Source organism: Populus nigra, chromosome 8 (genome assembly GCF_951802175.1).
Source record: "Populus nigra chromosome 8, ddPopNigr1.1, whole genome shotgun sequence".
Lineage (NCBI taxonomy): Eukaryota > Viridiplantae > Streptophyta > Magnoliopsida > Malpighiales > Salicaceae > Populus > Populus nigra.
In genome coordinates, this window is record NC_084859.1 from 11466387 (window position 1) to 11484596 (window position 18210).

General features: G+C 35.1%; 1 protein-coding gene across 1 annotated transcript; it reads right to left on the reverse strand.

Moving 5' to 3' along the window:
• Positions 1–2746: 2746 nt before the first annotated feature.
• Positions 2747–16179, reverse strand: LOC133700355 (regulator of nonsense transcripts 1 homolog). The gene is made up of 29 exons (XM_062123855.1): positions 15524–16179; positions 14359–14610; positions 14115–14285; positions 13944–13994; positions 13729–13821; positions 13404–13499; positions 13200–13250; positions 12990–13108; positions 12527–12635; positions 11693–11815; positions 11540–11611; positions 10209–10280; positions 10042–10108; positions 9459–9601; positions 9318–9389; positions 9112–9240; positions 7665–7820; positions 7246–7359; positions 7066–7164; positions 6906–6983; positions 5999–6133; positions 5735–5809; positions 5461–5578; positions 4895–5259; positions 4736–4798; positions 4569–4640; positions 4094–4225; positions 3885–4004; positions 2747–3697 (listed from the first exon to the last, which is right to left on the reverse strand). Exons 1-29 carry the CDS (start codon positions 16052–16054, stop codon positions 3566–3568), a joined length of 3810 nt encoding a protein of 1269 aa, XP_061979839.1. The 5' UTR covers positions 16055–16179; the 3' UTR covers positions 2747–3565.
• Between the last annotated feature and the right edge of the window lie 2031 nt (positions 16180–18210).

Sequence of the window (18210 nt, forward strand, 5' to 3'; positions counted from 1 at the left end):
GAAATTTTTTATTAACAATTCATTTAAGTTTCTCATCTTTCTTATGTTCCTAGACTTTTACAAAATTCAATTTGGCTAGAAAACTTCATTGTAATTATTTTCAATTCTTTTTTGGTTGATGGAGAAAAGAAGGTTGTTATATTCCGGTTTAGAGATATATAATATATTTTGGTGAGGAATCCAGCTATCAAAATGCTTGTTTTTTATGTCAAATAGTTTCATATGATTAGAAGAGTTAAAATTATGTGAGTTTTTTTTTTAACCTTGAAACACCTAAAAAATCAAATATAAGCTCAAAAATATTTTTCTTGTTTCAAATGGATTTTGAGTCTTAGGGTGGTTTTTAATATTTTTTGTAGTCATGATTTGGTTTAATAAGGTCTCTAGTTTTTAAAGAGATAGGAATGATTCATTTGTGGTCTTTCTTAATGTTATATAGATTAAATTAGTTTTTTTATATTAATTCATTTTATAATATCTTTCATATGTGTAACATTGTATTTTTTTTTGTTTTTATTCAATAAATTTTATATGCATGTCAATTTCTATTACAATTATTATGTTTTTTTATTAAAAATTATTTTGATAGAGAAATGTATTAAATACAACAATATAAATTACCCGTGTTGCGATGTTAAATATTTTGATCTTTATTTGTGGTTTATTTTTTTACAGCATCTCAGTATTAGGTTGGTATTTTATTTTGCGATCATATTTTTTTATTATGTAGTTAAATAAAAAATAATCTTGAAAAAAAATTATAAAATTATAAAATATCTCAGTTTTTGATATTAAGGTATTATTTGGTTATCAATAACCAAAAATATAACCAAAATGATATTTTAATTTTGATACAATGTTTGGAATAGTAACAAGAAATCTGAATAAAATTTAAAATTCTTAATACCTCAATTTAAAAATAATAAAAAATAAAAATTAAAAAAAAACATTTTCATTTGCAGTGGTAATGATAAAAAAAGATTATGATTACAGTGGTGAAGAAGAGGAGGAGAATTAGATGGTGTGATAGTATTAATAACAAATTTTTAAAAAATAATGCCTGAAAAAAGTGATGAGATTGTAGAAGAGTGGTGGCTCAACAACAACAAAAATAATATAGTTTGTTTGGGAAAAAAATGTAATACCACTATCTATAATTATGGATGTAATTTAAGATGGTAACGGTAATAAAAATAGTTAATAAATAACGGATTGAAATAATATACCATTTTAAACAAAATCTTATCTCATTCTTTGTTTATTTTCACCTTCTCTCGTAGGAATGAACCATGTTTGATTTTCTCTCTTATTCACACTATTCATTCTCATTCTCATATTTCATTCTTTGGAAACCAAATACACACAAAGTGAAAACAAAACTTTCAATTTAATTTCCATCACTCCATTCCATGTTACGAAATAGCATCAAAAAGTCATCCACATGATGCACTTAAATGGATAAACATAAATATAAAAAACAATTTGTACCATTTTTTCTTGTGTTAAGCGCTCGTGATGTGGTTTTCAGCTATATAATATAGTTGACAAAGCCTCAATTGCATAGTTTTCATAGTTAAAGAACTGAGTTTTGGGTTTTGACCAGATCACCAGATCATTTTTTTTTAAAATCAAAACGATGTCATTTCAGTAAAAAAACAAAAATCAACGGGTTATAGCTAAGTTTTTGACCGGGTCAACCGGGTCACACCGGGTTTTTTCTTACCCTATTTTTTCTTCAAACCGACCCAATTCCAGCCCCGGATCGGCCGGGTCCCAAGTCGACCCACCGGGCCGGGTTTCAAAACCATGCTCCATTGTGCATCAAAATTATCCCCATGCCAATCATGTGAAAAATTAATAGATTTATTTATTATAGATTACACTATCATTAATATGTTCTTTGCTATGAATTGGATGAAAAAAAAATCTAGAATTTGCTAATATATTTTTTTAATAAAAATAAATAAATTATATGGTAATTAATTTGATATAATTTAATTAATTTGATAGGTCTTAAAACAACATGAATAATTGATAAAGACATAATTTAACTAAAAAAAATCAAAATTATATTTTAAGAAATTATAAAGACAACATGATATAAAATTGACCTAAATTAACATGCCAAATCAAGTTATAAAATCTTGATAACTTCATAAAAAATAAATTAAAACAAATCATAAAATCTAATTTTTTATCTACCTAATATTAAAGGATGAGATTGACAAAAATAAATAACCTAAATCAACATGTACTAATATGTCAAACCTGCAAAACACACCATAAAACTAGAATAATCTCATAGAAATATATCAAAATAATTTTTAAAATTCAATTCTCAATTAAACCAATCTCAATATTTAATAATGAAATTAAAAGAAAAAAAACATTATTTTAGCTTTTATAAAACCAAATTTTATAATACAAAATCATTGCAAAAATACAAAAACTACTAGTTAAGGAAAAGAAAAACAAAAACTGCCACAATAACAATCCCTTCCTTCTGTCTAGACATTTTACATCACGTCCTCCCACCCTTTCGTATAAAATTTAAAAACTAGCGAGCACAACCCATTAATTAACGTTGACTTTAATACATTAGTCCTTTTCTACCCCCGAGTAGCGGGTACCTAGGAGGACCCCAACCCGCCTACCCGGGTGGTGACTTTATTTTAGCATTCCTTTTTTACCCCTAAGATACCCAGGCATTCTCATACGGTAAATTTACTAGCCAATTAAAGGCATCTTCTGATCAATCCAGATATCATTTCAATCTCGATTCCATCAGTAATAATAAGGGCGGGAAATGTAAGATTACAAGTTGAAACCATCGCCACTATTAGTCAGCCTCCCAAAAGTAGAGTCTGTGACCACGCAGTCCCAATAAAACTACGGGACAAAGCCTTCAAAACAAGGCTAGTCTAACGTAAAAACCAATTCCACATTTGAAACAACATCCCAGCTAAGAGCAAGATCCCCCTGGCTGCACAGTATAAAGTTCATAGGAGATATCGTCAGCGTCTAACTACTTACAACAGAGTATAATTACATGTCAGGAAGGGCTGAATGTGTTATCCTGCGCACTTGGAAAGGGCTAGTGACTTTCCCATCGCTGTACAAAAACTTTCGGGGGCAACTGCTTTTGTATAATTATTAATAGGGGTCTCTCCCCTTTAGATCAAGTATTATATTATGTACCCCTCTCGTCTTCACGTCCACACCCTTCCAACAAACCATGCCATGTAATGCTCCTTCGGAACTTTACCTTCTCAAAACACACTACTTTATAAGCGGGCACCTGGGTTTTACCCTTTCTTTCTCAGCCTTGGATGTACGGCCCACATTTGCTCATACACCCCATTGCAGAGCTATTGCCCACTCTCTTTTATTCTTATCACCCACTGTATTCTCTGGCTTATGAAGTATACCAAACTGACCTCAAAAGCACGGCAAACTCTCCTGCCCTTTGGGCGGAGATATATTTAGGCACACATGACAGCACAAACCAGGTTGCTGAATGCGAAGATCATAACCCATCACAGCCAAAAAACCTCCCATGCACTGTTCAACCATTGTAATGGATTTTCTGGTTTTGGGTACCCTGACCCTGCTGAGGCTGCTGTTGTGGAGCCTGCAAGTTCAGCTGCTGAGTGTTGTAGTGGCCAAAGGGCTGAGAGTAAAGAGAATTCATCAAGCCCTGCACATAAAATTGACCACTGTTTTATATACTGACAAACAAAAACTGCAAAAATTGACAAAGCTGCGAGCATTCCATCAACAACGTGCAAACATACATGATGCTAAATTTCCTACATTTTGCAGTTTTGGTAATTTTTCCTATTGCAACTTCTTTATGGTTTAGTGCTTCAGGTATCAGAAAAAACCTGTGATTGAAGCTGGTTAGGGTTGGCTATGCCAAAGTGGCTTTGTGATGCATCATCTTGCGAGGGATCATTATAGCCAACCTGAGTGAATAGACCTTGTGATCCATGAGCCATGTAATCCTGCAATAAAGAGTTCATCAAGGATCAGATAACCAGCAGTCAATTGATGATTCAGGGAAGGAAAAAAAACATGTTGTCAAGAAGCAAACCTGAGACATGAAATCATTTCCAGAACCAAAACGAGAGTATCCAGGTTGAGAATTCTGATTCAAGAAGTTGCCTGGAAACCCACCTTGTGCCCCTTGTGTAACATAATCGACAGCATATCCACCTTGAGATGCCTGCAAAGAATTTGGCATTGCAATAAATCTAGCAAAACAGTAGTGACATAATTTACTACTGCAAAGTAAAACCCTGTTTAGCTGAAGCAAAACTTCAAACCCGGAAGTTTAGTGACAAATTACTCTTCTCAATTTGCCTCATTTGCTGCCTTGGCAGTGCCTACTATTATCAGGGCATAACTTCAAAGCAAACCTAGAATGGAGCATGACTAGCCTTTGGAATATAAAACTGAATATTCTGACAAGGACAAAATCATACATTCCTTTTCCATTTGCACAATATATGGAAAAAGAAAACTACAGGACATATAAAATGATCTCTACTATAGCAGGGCTTATATACCTGAGTTGAGAAATCAGCAACATTGTAAGGAACATGTGATCCCTGGCTTTTGAAGTCATCGCCCAAGAACTCCTAATTGATTTCCATTAAAATGCAAATTAGGAAAAAAAAAATGTAAAACCAAGACATGGAAAGTAATCTTTAAGCATGAAGAGCAGGGAATATACCTGGGACATACCCCCCATGGAAAATCCATCACGGAAGGTTTGGCTCGACCCTTGAACTGGAATCTATTTATGCAAAAGACACATTCATGACACAATAATACTATAATAGCAAATACAAATCAAATAGGTCAAGCAAATTGTCAAGAAACCATAGCTTACATTATTAACATATCCAGGCTGAGATAGGGGACCACCCACAGATGGCTGGCTATTTGGATTCTCTAGGGCAGGAAAGTTGAAAGATCCAATATTCCCAATGCCTTGCTGGTTGCCTTGCTGGTGAGAGAGATGACTTCCAATAGGTGCACCAGCATTGCCACGCCCAGCACTAAAACCTCGACTTCCAGGTGGAGGGACTTGAGGAACAGCTCCGATGGGCCCATGCACAGCTCCACGAGTAGGAATAGCATATGGTTGAGAAGGTGGACCATCATGAAATGGTGGAATGGGGACCCGAGGCATTGGAAACCCAGCAACACCAGGCTTATGGGTACCATTCGGTGGGCCTGGTGACAAATAAGAACCTATATTTGGGACAACACAAAATCTGACAAGTTAACATAAGGACAACAGAGTAGCTAAGCAGAGGAACTTAACTGAATGAGTGCTTTAGTCTTATTCTACTTTTGAGTATGCACACACTTGGGGACTTGTGGGACTATAGAAATGCCATCAACAAGTAAAAAAATTATAATTTCTAGCAAGACAGGTGAAATGTAGCATACCCCTGGCACGGGAGTTTCTTCTATCAGCATTTGAGCTAGCTGAGGCAACAGACCCAAAACTATCATTTGGGACAATTCCAGGTCCACCACCCAAAAACAGTCTCCGATCGTTATAAATCTGTGAGAAAACATAGCCAAACACAATCAGTTTGTATTCATTCCTGATGAGTACTTCATGATATGCTGGACAAACTAAGATAACACAAAAATAGAAACTTGGATAAATTTATCCTTAGTCAGTGACACTGCCCTTGCCTAAAATTGAACCCCATACCTTTTTGGGCTTTTGAAATTGAACCATACTCTGCTTTAAGTTATTCAAAGGTCCTTCAACCAAACATTCGTGTTCCTGGTGAAATATTCAAAGCAAAACAAAAGTTTCAGAAAAAAAAACTATTATTAGCATGTCACACGGATACGTGAAACTGAAATTTCCCAATCAATCTCAGCATCATATACTAATGCCAACATTAGCAAATTCCACCAACCAAGCAAATGAGAATTCCTAGAAAGCATAACACCAGGTAAGAAGACATACCTTGTAGTGAGTTAATAAGCTATTCCACAAAGGCTGCTTGCTTAGAACTTTAGGGTTTCCCAGGATGACAATACCATATCGAGCACGAGTTAGAGCAACATTCAGCCTCCGAGGATCATTAAGAAATCCAATGCCCTAGAAAAAGAGACAGCAGTCAAGCACCAACACGTGATCATAAATGACAATTGTTTTTATCTACTACCAGATACAGCTTTGATGGTGAATCAAATAAGAACAGGCTTAACTAAGTCAGAAAACTGCACCAAATTCTGTCCATGTGATAAAATCGAAATGAATTTCAAGAAAAAAATTTCTAGTACAATGACTTGGCAATTCTCGACATAACAGAAATATTTCCAATAGCTGAAATATGAAATTCAAGTATCCATCAAGCAAGTTCTTCTGACAATCACTCACATATATTAAGTATCAGACATATCAGACAAGTGCTTTCACATGAGCACTTTGTCAAAACTAAGATCCTTCATTCTAACATGCATGTGAGAGGGAAGAGGAAACAGCGACTACAAGGTGACCACAATGCAAATGTTAAAATGCTGAATAATAGGACCAAACCAAAATTCTCCCTTCTAAGACCACAATTTGAGAGCCACATGACCAGACATCGCCTTTTTTATTCATGTGATTACCAACAAAGGGTTTGACAATGGTCTCCATCACTGACACGATGTCAACATGCAGAAATGAGGATTGTATCCATGATAAGACGATACAGCAAACATAATAAATATAGAGCAATAAATAAATGAGCACAACCCAAACTTATAAAAATAGAACACGAGAGCAAGATAAAGCTCATGCTCTGAATATTCAGCTTCCTCATTGAAATTAACCACATAATTTTTTGTGATCTATAGAATTGGGGGGAGGGGTGTAGAGAACCAACCTGATGTTCATTGCTCCTAACACAAGACAAAATAATGTAATCTTTTTCTCTTCCTTGAAATGAATCAACACTTGCAACCTGCAAAAAACATAAACTATGTAGCAATTGCAAGTTAAGATTGAACAACATCTAGACCCAGAGTATAGAAACCATTTATGACCTCAATTTCCTTGTATAGTTGCTGTCTGAGGGCACCATTTCTTGACATATAGTTCACAATATATGCTCTCTGCCCCTCATAAGGTGTTATCACTCCAATCTGTAAAGTGTTATGAATGATAAAAATAATGTATCGTAAAAAAGAACTGCAGCTATGAAAATAAGTAGAGAAAAAAAGAACCTGGCTCGGGACTACACCGCTCCTCAAAAATGTAGTTACAATTTTTTCAACATTTGCAGCCTCCGTACGATTTAGATAGGATGTCCCACTGGCACTTATCTCTTCTTGTCCCATCTAAAGAACAGCTATCTAGTTACAAAACACATCCTTGGAAAAATATAACATCATATAAACAAATGAGACCCGTGATTGGGTGCATTAAAAGCACTTGGCGGAAAATTCTTTAAGCTAACAATTTATAAGCATATTAAAACATATATATTGTCATAGTTACTTTTTGGTGGAAGATTACACAATTCCCACACTCATTATCAGCCCAACAAAGAGAGAAAATAAGAATAAATGCAAAGAATCTACGTAATTATTCTTTTTGTTTAAAGTGATTGTAATGTAATATAACCAATAGGCAAATAACATACCTGGACATAGAAGAACATAGGACGATTAGGCACAGGCCAAGGAAAATCAATGCCTGACGATTGTCTCTCATTGACAGTCACTCCATTTTGTAGAGTGCCTTCATAAAAGTTGTTAGATGGAAATTCAGAAAGACACGGGTGCATGCGATATTGAACCTGAAATTTGAAAGCAGAAAACATAAGTACCAGCCTAGCAGCATTCTATGAACAAAATTACATCTGCCTTGATACACAATATGTGAAATTGATTTAACCTAAAAGGATCTCGGGAAAACTGAAAAATAAAAGACAACATAATTAGCATTTCTTGATAACATCCTCACCAATGACAAAAATGAGCATTCATCAGCTAAGATTTCTTGACTAAAGAAATTATCAATTGTACCAAAATTTGGAGGCATAAAAACTGGCATAAATGCAGTAACAACTTGAGTTAAGCCAAAAATCTGTTTGTGAAAGCAAAGCAAATAACAAACATCAACGATGTTTCTTTTTTTTTTATGAAGATAGTAATCTCTCTAGACTTCTTTACATGCTGTTTGGAACCTTGGAATTGAATTCTTGTGTTTGGAACCCCTTTTGAAGGTATTGATGGAATTCCAATCATAAGAAATGGACAAAAACAAATTAGAGGGGAGACCCTCTGATTGCTACTGTAATTCCAAATCAAAAATACTATTCCAAAACTACCCCTTTCTTTTTTCTCAAAAACCCTACAACTTCTCTTTACCAACACTTTCTATTCTTCAACAAAAGCTTTGGTTTTTTTGCTCAAGAAATTGCCTAAGAAGTGGAAAAGCAAGACTATAAAGTTAAATATGAATAAGGCTTTCATACATACACAAATAAAGTACTGTTTTACTCTGATTCTTCCTTTACCAATAGAACATTATCTTGACTTTCAACTTTGCACACTTAACCGTAACATAGCTACGGTAAATGAGAGCATGAAAATGATTAGAGGTGGAGGCTAGGCAGTAGGAGGAAGCATTTTGGGAAGTACAGAGTATACTCTTGCTTAAGAAGCAGTTATGGTCAAGGAGGGAATGATCTTGGCAACCCAAAAACAAACCACACTTCTAGACTGAAATTTTTGGAACCCAAAAACAAACCAATTCAATTCCACAACTATTCAAAACAGTATAATTGAATTCAATTATGTGGTTTAGTATTTTAGTCCAGACATAAAAATTGTCATAGTTTATGAATTGAAGTCAAAACACATGTGGAATTGCAAATCCACATGTGATTTGGTTCCAAACATGCTATTAGGTATATCACATAAACATATACTCCAAAACTCCTACACATCATACAGGAAAATTTATAATAGATAATGCACAGTTCCTCAGGACCAATTCACTTCCTCCAACCAGGATAAATGTGATCACCAAATGTACATGAGCAGACCACACATGGTGAGAGAACTGTCAAACAACATTATTACCTGCAATCTAATTGGTTTCACACCAAGTAAAACAAGGCGTTCAAAGAGAGACTGGGCTAACCCAGCACGAGCAGCTTTCTTGCACATAATGACAGGACCAAGCTGGCAATGGTCACCAACAAAAACAACCTAGCAGATAACTTCTCATTAGAAACTGAAGCATGTGATAGTAAAACAGGCAAGTATATCAAAATAATATCAAGTACCTGCTTCGCCCCAAGTACCAAAGGAATAAGACACTCTGGTTCTGTCGCTTGAGTTGACTCATCAATAAGTACCTAAAACAAGGTTAAGAGTGTAAGCTTCTGTAAGTCCAGCAACAAAAGGCAAATAAGGCACATTTCTACCTGGCGAAACCTAAAATTTGCCAACCGAGGATCTCCAGCACCACCACAAGTGCAACAGATGACATCAGCGCTTTGAGAAATTTCCCTTTCAGTCGCTCGTTTCAGTGCTTTGTATTTTTTCTCATCACTGCTGGACAGTTCCCCTGATGATAAAGGAACAGACAACAGGCGAAAGAAAGAAAGAAAGATAACAATATTAGAACAAGCCCCAGAGGCCCACCATAGAACCATATATAAAGACTTATACATCCAACCAGAATAAAGTCAAATCTACAACAGATACAAAATAAATTATGTTGTCAGTGAACTCCTATTTGCACATCTTCTAGTAGCAATGGGTTCAAATCCAGAAGCCAAATATAATTACTTATATGATCAGTAAGAATAAAATAAAATTCTAAAGATTGAGTGACAAATTAACAAGGCCCCAAGTCATACAATCCCTCGTATTTTAATGTATATGGATGTGTGGGTGGGTGCAAGCCTATCCAGAAACTAAGCTAATCAACCCTCAAATGAACATCTTATTTGCAACTCCTAATTAACAACTAATTTCATTTTAAATAATTAAGAAAAAGGCCACCTTGTTCATCTTTCAATTGTTGCAACTTGTGAAGTTCACTTTTCTCTGAAGTGTCCAGATGTCTGACCTGTAAGTCACTAGTAATGAGAATATATACCAGGAAAGCATAAATATGAGAAGTGCACAAATGAAAAACAAAAAAGCAAGGTGCCACTAATAGACAAAACCTGATAGTGAAGGGTGAGATGCTCAACAGGAGAACTAACAGCTTCCCTTGATTTTGCACATAGCCTAACCACCTTGGTTGAGGAAATACAATCCACAAAAACAAAAACTCAAATACATTTACTTGTTAATTTAAATGATCAGGATTACAAAAAGATTTAATTTAAGCACCCAGACGGTCAGTATAACATATAGTACCCATACATTGTTTTGTGTTACTATATAAAAATAAGAAAATACCAGCATATATTTCTAAGGACTGGTTTTCTTTTTCCAAAATTTAATTTGAACCTTCAACAAGACAACCATCAGGGAACAGCAAAAAGAGAAACTTCACGGATATAATTCGCCATGGAATTATCCACACAAATAGGGATAAAATAAAAATAAAAATAAAAAAGGCCCAAATAGTATAAAAGCCACACCGCCTTTCCAGAATCATTGTGTGCAAAATGAAAAAAAGAGAGAGGGAGAGAGGAAGAGAAAAATGCAGAACCCTAAAGAATCTTTCCAAATGGGTTAATCAGAAAACAAGTATCAGACAGCACATTGTCAAGGAGGAAGTGAGATTAAAAGGTTTGGAGATGACCAAGGACATGGCTCCTGGTCTGAAAGCATCACTATAACTTTTTCTAGTCCTGCAGGGGTATGACTAAGAAGATATCATCAGTGGTGAAGGAAGCATGGATTCTACTTTCTTGATGTTGATTCCTAAAAAATAGCTCTCCTAAAGTTAGGAACTTTACACATTTCAACCCAGTCACCAAAGTGTATAGTTTTTCACTAGCAAGTTTCGTCCAATAGGTCATAAGCAAAATATGAGGACACTATTTCTTACTGTGCAACTATTTGTAGGGGTAGATGTTATTGAATAGAGAGGGGATTTGCTGCCCGATTATTCATTTTGGGAGGGCACAGAGTGCAAAATCTTTTTTAAGGTGCTATGTTGCTGTATGTTGGATTAGATATTAAACGGTCACTTCCTCTCAAAGTAGCTTTGGTGGGATAGGATAATTTTCTTAGCATCACTTGTCATTCATGGAATCTAGAAGAGTGTCGTTAACTAGTATTGGCCAAGATGGGAAATCCCTTCTATTTTGGTCTGAGTATCTGCACTTTCAACCTAGAGGATGGTTTATTCTCTTTCTTGGCAAATCTTCTTGTCCATTCTAACAAAACTTTTTTTACTCCGAATTTTCAAATTTAGGCTCAACTAATGTGAGCTTAAATGACATACTTTGACTTTTTAAGAGACCACGCGACACAACAAAAAATTGCCAGGGAAAAATGATATGAAATTAGTAAAACAATAGGCAGGGCTTTGCTTTCTTACCTTTAAGCCAGTGGCACTTATCTTCTCAGCTAGCTGATCTACAGCCACATTACTTGGGGCACACACCAAAACCTAAAGCAGGAGTGGGGGGACCTTAAGACATACAGTCAAGTATCTGAATGAGACTGATAGAAAGCATTTTCAATGGCCTACCTGCCCTTGGCCCTGTTTGGCCATGTGATATACAATGGCTGCAGAAGTGACAGTTTTTCCTGTGCCAGGTGGACCTTGAATCAAACTAATGGGCTTTTGGAGGACATTCTTCACAGCAAGAACCTATCAAGTGGAGAAAGGTAAGGATCATTTACAGCATTGCACAATTAAAAAAGATATTCCATCAAAACAATTGAATGTCAGGAAAATGGTAATAAGCAAAACTAAACAGAGAAAAATCACAAGTTAATACAAGTGATGACAGCAATTTGCATTCCCTTATGGACACACAAATATCTCTGGAAATATCTAAGCTTCATTAAATTCAAAATGTTACAGCAGAAAGTTCATGCCATGGAATTATCTCGCATGTAAACAGCAGGGAAGTCGTTCATTTGTCCACAACAAATCAATGGAAAAACAAGGATATGCATCTGATTATCAAATATGATACTGCTCCTGGCAATAACCCTTATTTGTTCTTATCACAGATAAAGACACCTTCAGTGCAGATAGAGAGTTAAGGACAGATACCCCTTAAAAAGCTAACAGAAATAAGAAGCAACATAAAACTAAAACAATGTCAATGGGGACTCAGGACAGAAATCAATATACATCCAATAATCCATGGGACTTCCCCGGGCGTGTTAACGTATGTTTTGAGCATTCAGGAAACTAATGCACTTCTTGTCATAACAACAACATGAAACCACAGATTTTCAAGTAAAGGGATCATCTCAAGAATCATTAGTAGCCTGAACAGGAAAATCCTAGTATGAGACAAGATGAACTAGTTTAAACATGGAAATTGAATGGGAAATTGAGACATCATACTTGGGATGCATTCAGCTCTGGAAGACCAGGAGCCCCAAAACGGCGAGGCAATGCATTACGAACTGTTTGATTCTCAACCTCATGGCCCAACAAGTGGTGATATATATACCTGAAGAAGGAAACTAGCATTATATAGAAATTCAAAAATGGCAACCTGTATTCAACACACAAGAACTCTACATTGACAGCACCAAGTGAAGGAAAATGATGATATATACTAGCTCAATATTAGCCTACAGATAGAAAATAGCAACTCGTTACAAGCAAATGATAACTGCCCATTAATCATAACATAATTTTGTATACGATAGTGAATTTCCTAGCAAGGCTACTCAGCCCTATTTCAGATAGACATTATCAATAAATTTGAGATAAACCAAAGCATGGCTCGTATTCAGTTCTCATTGTCTGGTGTGTTCACAATACATAAAAAACACAAACAAAAATGAATCAGCCAACCTACCCACTGACACTAGTTTCATCCACTGCAAAAGTCTTCATTGCTCCCTGCATCCGATCAAAGCTCGTGCTCTTCCAAACAAAATCAACACTAAAACCATGGTTCACGTCAACAGGAACTCCCTGGATACAAATAATAGCACTTAGCATTAATGTCAGCTTAACTTACAGAAAACCAGAAGTGAGAAATCAAGCATGTTAGTATCAGAGCCACCTGACTAGCACGAAGCTCAAGTGCAACCTCCTCTTGTGCAGTTAGCTTGATCTGAAATAGTACAGAAGAAACTTAATATCAACATTAGAAGCATTTGGTAATGTGTTGTATTCCTATGAGAGAGATGTAAATCGCCTATTAATAATGGATTAAATTGAAAGCGAGTAGAATTTCAAGCATTGATATCAGAAAAGAGTTGCATACCACATGCCCAACTGATTGCCATGCTGGATGAGCTGCATCTCCAGAATAGCGCAGTCGTAACTCATCACCAGGTACAAGACGCAACTCATTGTCCTCCTATAACAGCACCAGTCCAATGAAATGAAAATACAGACATGCAGAAAACAGAAATCAAGCAGCACATGGAAAACAGGAAAAGAAAAGATGGTGTCAGCAAGCTAAGGCCCATGTTTCTAGACCAGCTGGACACTAATAAGTTAAACTAAGCCCCATGTTTCTAAACAAGCTAGAGACAGAAGGGAGAAAGTTTAAGAAATAAGAGAACAAAAGCAAAAGAGCAAGGCACCTTTGGAAATACAAAATATGCAACACGCTTCTTGTTAAGGCCAATATCCCATCGAATAGTGACATTATCCTTGCTTTGAGACTCTTTCATCATCTACAATAAAAAAGCATTATAAGAAGCTGCACGATCTTTTTTAAGTGTTCTGGAAAGATTTTATGATGAGAACAACAAAATCAAAACGAGATAAAGAAAGAAAAGGAAAAAAGATTGCATACTTTATCATAGTCAGCTTCAAGCTTAATAAGTGGAGCAAATACATTTTGGTACTGCAAGAAAAGAAAACTGTCAACTCATCAGCTAAGAGCCATGATGAAATTGTTATAATTCCTGGCTCGCCCAAGTTATATATCAAACCTAATTTTAAAAACTATCACTAAACGAGGCACCTGATATGCATCTTCATACTTCAATGCCACAGGCTGTGGCTCATCATCAACACCAGGCTTCTCAAGATCTTCAAGGGTGGCATCAGGATTAGTTTTCCAAAGTTCTTCTACTTTATTTATTTGTTGAGCACTAATTTGGCGAGCCCTCAACTGCTCTTGTTCAGATGGGATCTACAAAATGCAACATGTAATTAAGTTCTAGAAATAATAGAACCCTTTACAGATTTAAAGGACAACTACCAACCTTCACAAGCCATTGTAGAAAACACCTATCATCAATAAGGGGGCACCACTGGCTCAGGTCCCAATTCATGTCCTTCAGCGCATTAACATTCAAGCAAGGCTCCCTGCAGAGGAGGACAACAACACTCTCTGTCTTGGCCGATATAAATCCAAGAAGAAACACATTTCGGCAACCACAGTTGTAGCACTCAAGTATTGTTTCTCCAAGAGGGCTGTCTTTATGGAGACAGACTTCTTTATGCTTTGCTCGAACCTAAAAGGAGATTCAACAGAATAAAACTCAATTCAAAAGCAATATGAAAAATTTTTGTACACAAAATTAACCAAGAAGCCGACAGGTAAAATAGAGAATGTCAAAATCAGCTGCTTTCATTAAGTTTTGCAGACTATGAAAATGCAAAGCATGGGGGGCATGAGGTGACAAATACATTCCGAAGTACAGCACTGAAATGATTTAGGACATTTGCAAGGGTCATTATGAACTACAAACTAAAATCAATGTCACATTACTAGTTTCCTCAAGACTTCTTCTAAATTAATTTCAGTTAAGTCTAAATCTCTATGCATGATTCCAGGTAATGAACATTCAGCTGCAGATGCCTAATGCAATAACATTTTTGTGCTAGACCATCAACAATTCACACATTTTCAAGTCTAAATAGCAAGTGAGATTACCTAATTACCATATCCCTCGTAAGTAAAACCCAAAGCAACCTGAAACCCTTCACTCGTAACATCTTGCATTTCCATTCTTAGATATTTACATATAATGAACTCTTTAAGAGCTCAAAATCATGTAGTATTACAAACAAATCACTTCAATTTCAATTAAATCCAAAAAAAGCAAAACCCAATGAGACTTAACACTTCCCTACTTGGCCAACCCCCCCCCCCCTTCAAAAACAAACAAACGTCCAAAACAAATTACCCTGATTCAAAAAAAGAAGCAGGCATAAGCTAAATGGAGCCAAATTTTAAGTTTCATTTACCTAAGATCTCACGCTTTCATTTTTAAAATCCCTTGAATTCAGATCAACGAGTCTCCAAACAATTCAATTTCTATAAGCTACAGTGTAGTCAGTAGCCACTCCAATTTCAGTCCCATGAACAACAATAAAAAACCCAACACAAAAATCAAACAAAGGCAACGCGCAAACAATACTCACCAGATGATTAACAATATGCGAACCAGATGTATTCCCTCTTGAATTACAGAACCACTTCCTACATGACGGTACATTACACCTCACAACACACGCAGGATTCGAAACCCCGCAGTACCTGCAAGCGTGCTCCGTAAAATCCCCTTTCCCAAACTCATACCCGTCATCATCTCCCGTCTCTTCAAAATTCAACCCTCCTATGCTCGCCACTAACCCCTCCACCACCCCCTGGGTCCCACTGTTCGCTCCACCGCCACGCGCAGCAGATTTTGACGCGACAGGAGACGCAGCAGGAGAATCAGAGTGGAGATCGGGGGTGGAAGCGGCGGTACGGTGGTCGGACGAGGTAGGGTCTACGGCGGAGGAGGTGGCGCCGAGAGAATCAGAAGGAGTGGGCCAGGCCACCGGAGAGCGGAATTCGGGGTAGTCAAAATCGGATTCGCCTTGTGTGTTGAATTCAAGGAAGGTGTAGGCGTCTGTGGCTGTGTCTGGCTGCGAGGCCGTTTCGTACAGGTTATTGTCTTGGTTATCCATGGAGATTATAAGAGATTATGATCCGATTAGGAATTTGGTCTTTAGGGTTAGGGTTTGGAGAGCGAAATGCGAGATTGAGATAAATGGGAGGGAGAGGAGAGATTTTATTCGGGTTTTTCGGGGAGGGGGAGAAACTGAAAAGACGCGCTACACGCGCTGGTTTAATTGGGCTGTAGAGTGCGGAACCCTTAGGGTTGGGGCACGTGAAATTAAAGGTTTTGGGAAAGGATGGGCACGTGAGATAGGCAAGAGGGTGTTTGGATACGGCAATTACGTTCGGTGTCCTGACCAGAGCGCGTGGGGCTTCTAGAGCGAAGTGGCTAATTACCATGCTTTGCTTTAACAAGCGTAAACGTATTTATTGGTTTTTTTTTTAATATTTTTGTTTAAAAAATAATTTTTTTAATTTTAATTTTTAATATTAATATATCAAAATAATTTAAAAATATATAAAAAAAATAAAAAAAAATTAAAGATAACTAAAAATTAAATGGGAAAAAATAAAGAGATAAATATGAATCAAAAAATTTAATTTTACAATACGGATCATATACCCGGTTGTTTTTAATAATTTTTTTTAGAAATAATATTTTATTTAATAAAACAATAATAAACAAAATGTTTAAGAAAAAAATTGAATAAAGGGATGGTTACAAAAAAAACCTCGTAGTTTGATCGCGTTTTATTTTTCCTATATATTTTGAGAAATTATACTTTATATTTTTAGTTAAATAAATTTTAAAAAAATAAAGAAAATATGAAATTGCTCTCATATGTGATGTTATAACTCCATTTTTTACCTAATATTTTTACATATTTCAAATAAAAAAGAAAATCCAAAAAAGTGTGCCTTTTTAGTAAATTTTAATTATTTTTTATTTTTATCATTTTTATCTTTCATGTGTCAAATTAAGTTAGAAATAATTATAAAAATCATAAAAAAATAAAAAAAACAAAAAAATATAGTTAGGGGAAAATTTAGATTAATAATTGAGTTTCACAAATCAAAGATGAAGTTTGAGAGTTTAGTTAAATTCAAAAATGGCATGGATTGTAATTGGAAACTTATTGGAAGAGAAATAGAATAATAAGAACTTAATTTGACTTTAACTCCGCTAAAAGTATAAAACATGATGAATCAATGTTGAATTTAAAACATAATACCAAATTAAAAGGTCATTTACGTACTTGTTTGAAGAGGAAAATCAAAACTAGGAGTTAGATTGGTCAAAATTGTAAAAATTTTAGAAATTAATGATGAATTTATAATAAATAGTTAAATCTAAAGGTTTAAACTGATTCAATTAAGAACATAATTGAAAAGAAAAATATGATTTATGAAAAATTTAATTAAAATGTAGGAATTTGGAAATCAATGAATAAATTAAAAGTGGTTAAATTGGAAAAATCAATTAAGGGACTAAATTGAAAGAAAATCCAAGATTTAAAACCCTAATTAAATGAAATTGAAAAATCCAAAAGCAAGCGACTTTAATGAAAAAAAAGAATTTTTTTAGGGCTAGTTGGTTATCTAATTTTTGTGTCAATCCCAATTTTTTCAGTCCAATTCAGTTCATTTGATTCAATTTTATCCAATTGATTCAATTTAATCCCAAATTAATTCATGATTTATTTCAATTAAGTCCAATTTAACCAAACAATTAGAAAACCAGTCTCTCAATTCAGCTTTTCAATCCTAAATACCAAATATTTTTGCAAGATCTTAGCTCAAATTGATAGGTTATAGTCAGTTATCGAGCAAATCAAGCTCAAATTGATTTCTTCAATTAATCCCTAAAAATTTGCCTTTAATTGATTTTCCAGATTGTCAGAACTCCAGAATCAAGCTTATAATGTTTTCTATGAGGTTATCATGATCTCATGATCCAGGTTGCAGGTTTGATTGGTTAGCTTAGATAGGGGATTTTTGTCCTTTTTTAATTTAATTTTTTTTTATTTTGTCCTTCAACATTAAGTTGAATAGGAATTAACCTTTATAATTTATTTTGATTTTATTTCAATAGGATTATCATGGTCACAAGATCCGAATCACATATTTAACACGTTAACTTAGGTCAATCCAATATATTGTTGTCTTATTTTTATTTTTTAAAATATCATCCAATAATATCGTCGTATTAATATTTTAAAAAGAT